The following is a 6,674-nucleotide window of genomic DNA, read 5'->3' as shown; positions in this document are numbered from 1 at the left end:
CCTCCACGAAATGGCTCTCTAGGGCCCTACTCTCAACTGGAAGCCCTAGGACGCCTCTGCCGCCTCTGCAGTCTCCGGACGCACGGGTCTACCTGGCCCCCCAGTAGGGGGTGGGGTCGAGAGTGCCTTGAAAGAAACCTCCAGCTAATGCTCTTTATTACAAGCGTTAATCCCGCAAAGCCGACTGGAAATAATGTTTATCTTTTCGCAGTTTAATTTTCCGGACCCTAAGCCGCGGGTCAGCGAGGGCGACTGAAGGTCCCCGGGGAGGTTGGGGGTGGGAGCAGCTGTTGCCCAGGAACAAAACGAAAGCAAAGAGGGGTCTCCCATAGGAAGCGCGGGCGGGCGTTCGGGCGGGCAAGCGAGAACTGAAAAGGGACATTGGCTAGGGCGGAAAGCTGGAGTTGGTCTCCACCACGGACCGCTGTGACCCTGAGCTGGTCACCCGCTCTCCCGTTTGGGCTTAACCTTCTCATCTGAAGAGGAGGTTTGCAGTTTTTATAAGTCATGATCTCTAAAGTCCCTTCCGACAGCAAAGCGGTCTTTTCCATAGAGAAGAAGGGCTAGGAGTTGGCGCGCTGCTTCAACTTCCCTAGTATTTCCAACCTCCACATTTCCCCTCATCGTCCTCCAAAGATCTTCAATTCTCCTGCCCAGGAGAAGGACTCTGCTCGCCTGGATTTCAGTGACTGATAATCTGGCATCCGCGCTGGTCTGGAAGGCCTGGCCTGGCCGGACCCGGCGCTGGAGAGGCAGCTCCCCAGGGATCCAGGCCTTGGGCGCACACCCCACTGCCTTTCCTCCTGCCTCCCCGCCCCATCTGCTCTTCGGAGCTCCCCTCTAGGGCACTGTCCCGGGTCCCTGCTTCCCTGCTAGCAGCGGTGCGCTCATTCCCTGGCTAAAGCCAAAGCCACTAGACCCGGGACGCAAACGCAGTCAGCCTCCCCCAGCCAGCATTGCGCGGGCGTCTTTACGTCTCTTACCCCCAACCCTGCCGCTCGACACTCCTAGCAAGGGGGACATAGACCCCTTCCCTGCCCGTCAGTTCCCATTGGTTGGCCTGTACCGGAAGTGTTTGCTGACACTTTTGATAAAACGGGAAGAATGCCCCCTCTCGCCTCACACCGACCCTGAAAGCTGACTGACCTCGCCATTAGGTTCAGTTCCATCGGAGGAGCGCGGTCCTCATCACCCCTCCCCCCAGTAAACTTACAACCCAAGGACGAACCCGGAAACAGATGCAGTTTCCAGAGAAACATCCTGACAAGTCCCACCACTTCCCATGCGCATGACCCGCGAGGTGGTCAGCTTGGCTCCACGGATTGGTTACGCAGCGGTTAGTCCGCTGAGCTGCAGTCGCCACGACCTTTTCGGTTACCTTGTCAGTTTCTTTCCCAGCTACTAAAGGAACTGAGGTATGCACCCCACGCTGTGCTATCGCAAGAACCCCTGGCCGCTATGCATGTTTGCCTGCACCCCGACCTCTCCAAGCACCCCTGGCAAAGATAGGCCACACAGCATGGGTTCGGACTGATTATTTTTAAGGACACAAGGGGTTGGGAGGGGGAGAAGACGCACAGGGTCCTTAGTAGCTGGGTCTGCGATGAAGTTACAAAGTGAGGGGGCGTGGTGGAGGTGAGAGACGGGGTGAGCAGGAGAGGAAGCCTTGTTGAATCGAGAGGAGGAAGAGACTTGGTAGAGTCGTTGGGTGGGGCAGACTCGCCCAGCCTCCCACTTGGCCTTTCCCAAGGTGCCCTGCCATCTCCTCCATGGGGTCGGCTAAGGTACAATTCTGCCCACCAACCCAGCTCTGCGTGCAAGGACAGTTGCTAGGAGGGTTTCTGTGTGTCTGTCTCTTAGGCAAAATGAGAGCTCCTGGTCCCTGACAAGGTCTGGCAGCTTCTTAACCTGGAGATGAATTCGAAACGTGGGGCCCATTTCCAAGATTCTTTCGCAAATCGCAGCCATTGCGCTAACCTGCTGAGAGAGGAAAGGTTGATTAAAACCCAAAGGCCCCTTAGTGGCAATTCTTAGGAAACCTCTGGGTCAGCCACGTCTCTCCTGAAGGCAAGCAAAGGGTCTAGAGGCAATTAGCTTGCCAGAGGTAATGTTTAGATCCGTTGTGTAAATTCAAATAACAGTGTAACCCACTTTTCTAAGCCAGCAGCTAATCCTGAGAGAAATTACTACAAAGAGCAGAATCTGACAGTAATTGCTGGAGGCTGCCTCATGCCTGGGGAATGTCCCTTTGTGGGGTGAAATTCCCTTCCACCAGGTCCTTAACACAGTGAAAGAACCAGCCAGCATAAGGGGACACTGATTGGCAGTCACTGGCCTGCCTGAGGATGAGTCCTTGGTAGGGTGCTATCCAGGGACAGCACCAATCTAGGGTCTGAAACTGTTGACTGCAGGGGCACGTCTACAACTTCCCAGGGGTTTTGGTGGGACACAGAGAGGGCTGCAAGCTGGACTTCAACACTGAGTTTAAATTTATGGTGTGCTTCTGGCCCACAATCTTAGACTTCTCCAAAAGCGCTGGTGCTTGCCCAACCCTAGTAAACTCTCTGAGCAGCACAGCAGGGGACCAGCGAGTCTCCTCTGAAGGGCAGGCAGGGGACAAGGGCGATTGTGCTAGAGGGGCTTGGTGATGCACACCTGGTGAATTTGGCAGTACACTGGACCACGAATGCAGAGATCCTGGTTGTCCATCTCTCGAACGGATTTCTAAGTGATTCTAGGTAAATTACAGTCTCCCTGTGAACTTATTATTATTTGGCTTTAAAGTAAGGGAGTACTAGAACTTATCTCTACGCTTCTGTCTGAAAGAGTGCTGTGAAGCAATCTCCCGTCAGGTCTGTGGCAGACCTGGGCAGACGGGAATGGCAGAGGGTATGCAATTGCCGGGCAGGGCGGTGGGTGGGTGTCTTTTGCATAGATACTCCCAGCGCCTTTGGGGGCCCACTACCTTCTGCTCCAGACGGGTACCGGCACTGCACTACAGGCTCGCTCCTCCGCGGGCACGGCGCACAGTTCAGCGGTAGTCCCTGCAGGGCAAACCTGGGGTTCCCAAAGGCTTTGGCTATGCAGGAAGACTCGTCGCATGGGGAGTCTCTGGGGACTGAGAGTCGCCGGGCAGAGGCAGGAGGCTGTCCGGGAATCATATGGCACTCAGGACTTCGTGGCCTAGGCCGGGCTGGGGGTGCACCTTCGACAGCGCTGGCTGCCGCGGTGTGCGCCAGAGACCAGATGCGCGGTTTCTCCACGCATGGGTAGTGCATGGTCAACCTAGGGCCGCCTGTCTCCGCCGCGAGGAAGTCAGCTTCTTCCGATCCGGAAGGCTCACTGAAGGAGAAGCGGGGCGCGGCCAGGCCACACTCCCTGCGCTCCAATCGGCCCTCTCGAGCTGCAGCGCAGGGCCCAGGCAGCGTCTGCGCGCCCTTTCGGAACTCCGTCAGCCTGTCTGCAGCTGTGGACACTACCTCCTCGTCTTCAGCTTCCTCCTCCTCCTCCTCCTCCTCCTCTTCCTCCAGGTCTTCCAGGTCACTCAGCCGGAGCCCCCGGGCCTCCTGGCTAGCAGTAACTTCTGCAGGAAATCAAGAGCGAGTGAGAAAAGCCCCAGGGCCCAAGGGAAATCGGAGGAATGCCCATCCCTGAGAAGCTTTTAGCAAGAAGCGCCCTGCATTCAGGGCATCCGCAGGCATCCGCGGTGTCATTCACCAGACCTGCCGTACCACCCCTTGCATTTGCCCCAGGGTTGTTGGCCGCCTGTCCCTGGGAAAGAATTCCTGTCCCAGCCCTGCCCCCGCCCTTTAGCGAACTCCTCCTCTCGCGAGCAGTGCCAAGGCAAGGAAATGCCACTTGGCGCTGCCTGAGTTCTGGATCTCAGCTTCTCAATTGTGAAAAACCAGGGGGCAGTTTTTCCTCCATTTCAATATTTACAAGTGACTGCTGTTATATCATTTAATTCCGCAACTATTTACTGAGCGCCAACTATATGCCTGCCATCATTTAGGTATTAGGTGTGTAGGGCATATGGCAGTGAGTAAGGCTTCTACTGGAGTTGGCATTCTAGAGAGGGTAGTTGGGTATGTAAACTTTCTCACAGTGACAAGTATGGCAAAGGAAATCCAAACAGGCTGGCAGAACAGAAAATAACTGGGAAGCTATTTTGGCTTGGGTGAGTCAGGAAGAACTTTAGGAGGTAACACTTTGATGTCAAGAAGAAGCTGGTTGTGTAGAGATTTACAGGTAGAACGCAGTGCACAGGCTAATGCTCTGAGACAGGCAGGGAGGTGCAAGGGTAAGTCTGAGGACCTTCCAGAAAATCTACCCTACAGGGCAGCTTTTGAAAGACCAAACTGCTTGATGGCTTGTAAAACCCTTAAGGTGGAGTGGTGAACGTTTTCAGTACCTTTGGTGTCAGCGTTTAGGCAGCCTAGCGAGTCCTCCTCTCCTCCCTCTGCCTTCCTCTCCTCCCCACCTTTGTTCTTGGGTGCCCACGTCATTTTGTTCTCTTTCTTGAGGCGCCGGCGTGCATTGGCAAACCAGGTGGACACCTGGGTTAGGGTCATCTTGGTGATGATGGCCAGCATGATCTTCTCACCCTTAGTGGGGTAGGGGTTTTTGCGGTGCTCATTAAGCCAGGCCTTGAGTGTGCTGGTGGTCTCTCGGGTGGCATTCTTTCGGCGACCAGCACCACTCAATTCCACTGAGCCATACCTGTGGGGGAGAACCTGGCTCACATTCTAGAAGGGGAACAAGGAACTGCAGGCAGAGGGCCATGTATGGCCTGGAAGTATGGTTCAGCTCCCTCCTTCTCCCCTGTCCCCATCCACCCTACCTTGGCAGTGGGGGAGGAAAGCCTCACAGTGCCAGTCGCCAAGGCCCTTCACTCCTTACCGTTCATATTGGTACTGCCCCAGAGTCCGCTCATAGGGATAATAGGCTCCTGGTTGTGCCAGGCTGGGTGTAAAACTCCCTGCAGCCTCCTTAAATTCATACTGTGGATTCTGGAGGGAGAGAAAAGGAGAATTCAGGACTACAGTTGGGGAGGGGGCACATGGGGTGGTAGCCAAGGGTCTGGTTCAAATTCCAGTATGGCCACTGATACTGGTCGTGTGATCTTGGGCACAGTTGCTTAACCACTCTGTGCCTCAACTTTTTCCTTGGTAAAATGGGGATAATAGTACTTATAGGTTATTGAAGAAGACCATGCTAGCAGAATGCTTGGCAGAATCCCTGGTGCAGAGTAGGCAGTAGTTAAATATTAGCTGCTGTTATTACTGTATCACTTACCCCTCCCCCTCCTCTCCACACACAACACACACCAGCTGGGACATTTCCTGCTTTACTCTTCTTCAGGAGCTTTTCTCTGACCGTTTGTATCCCTGTGACATTGGGTAAAGTATTTGAACCCCTGTGCACCTCTATTTCCTCATTTATAAATTGAGATTAATGATTACTTGCCTACCTCACAGAATTAACAGAAGTATAAATGTTTTCTAAACAGTATGAAGTTCAAGTTCTGCAAACTGTAATGTACTGTATGTTTTTGTCCTCCTTATACACAGTCTACACAGTCCTAACCATTTCCTTTCCTCAGGAGTGTGAGTCTTTCCTTGACTTTCTCTGGATTTCACCTGTCTCTACTGCTCATGACCCTGGGACTCCACTCCTGTACTCACCAGTGCCCCATACAGTGCGGGGGGCTCCGGGCTATAGGGCAGGTAGCCAGGGTAGCTCTGGGCAGCTGCAGCGGCCGTGTAGGGGGCTCCATAGATGCCCAAGGTGGTGCCCAGCTCTGATCGTGCACTGCCCAGCAGTCGACTATCGTAGGGTGCGCAGCAGAGAGCAGGCGCTGGGGTGGAGCCTGATGCCACATCTGAGACTGAGCGTGGGGTAGACTCGCAGCATGTGGTGCTGGAACTTGCCGACACCAGAAACTACAGGGGCAAGAAAGAGGGCACTGGAGGTCAGAGAACCCTGCCTCCCGCTGGCGGGAGCTAGAAGCAAAGAGGGTGAAATCAGATTGCTTCTTCATTCATTCCTTCATTATGCATTAACTAAATGCCACCTGGGCTGAGCATTCTGTTAGGTGCTGGGACGGGAATTATAAAAGGCATTTTAACCAAAATACCCTTATAGATGCGCCTATGCCATTGCTAAGGCCCCAGAGCCCCAGGAAGCCAGGAAAATGTGAATATCCTGAAACCGGAATTAAAGACACCAAACCCTCAGCCCCCTTCCCTACCCTCCTCACAGGATCCGCAAAGGTGGAGCTAGAAGGTGGCCTTAGAGACCATTATTAACGTCTCATTCCTGCTCCCCATTTTATAGATTGGGAGTGGAGGATCAGAGAGAGTGTGAGACTTGTCTAAGATCACACAGCAGGTCAAAGGTCGAGCCAGCACTAGACAACAGGAAAATACACTCAGAACTCTAGAGAAAAGCTGCAGAACAGTGGAGGGGGTGTCCGCAGAACTTTTCCAGTAAACCCTTGTCAACGCACAACATCCACTTTGGTTTGGAAAATCGAGGGAACCGGAGAGCTTGGGCCCGCCCAAGGAAGGAGTAGGAGAAGAGTCCAGGTCAACATATGGCGAGATGGACAACGCTGTAGCCTACAAGTCCTTCCTTCCTTCCTTCCTTCCTTCCTTCCTTCCTTCCTTCCTTCC

General features: G+C 54.0%; 1 protein-coding gene across 2 annotated transcripts in view; it reads right to left on the bottom strand.

The window, feature by feature from the left end:
• Positions 1-1,518: 1,518 nt before the first annotated feature.
• Positions 1,519-6,674, bottom strand: part of IRX6 (iroquois homeobox 6) — a 6,961-nt gene continuing 1,805 nt past the window's right edge. The window contains exons 2-6 of one of the 2 annotated variants that reach the window (XM_023209842.1): positions 5,685-5,942; positions 4,900-5,009; positions 4,412-4,719; positions 2,966-3,583; positions 1,519-1,980 (exon numbers count right to left, since the gene is read on the bottom strand). In XM_023209842.1, coding sequence (XP_023065610.1) covers positions 1,973-1,980; positions 2,966-3,583; positions 4,412-4,719; positions 4,900-5,009; positions 5,685-5,942 — 1,302 coding nt within the window. In that variant the 3' untranslated portion in view covers positions 1,519-1,972. The remainder of the gene's footprint in view (positions 1,981-2,965; positions 3,584-4,411; positions 4,720-4,899; positions 5,010-5,684; positions 5,943-6,674) is intronic. The other variant, XM_023209843.1, reaches the window with a different exon arrangement.

Source organism: Piliocolobus tephrosceles, chromosome 17, assembly GCF_002776525.5.
Source record: "Piliocolobus tephrosceles isolate RC106 chromosome 17, ASM277652v3, whole genome shotgun sequence".
Classification (NCBI taxonomy): Eukaryota; Metazoa; Chordata; class Mammalia; order Primates; family Cercopithecidae; genus Piliocolobus; species Piliocolobus tephrosceles.
Note: the sequence above shows the minus strand (reverse complement) of the source record. Positions and strands in the feature narration are given on the sequence as shown.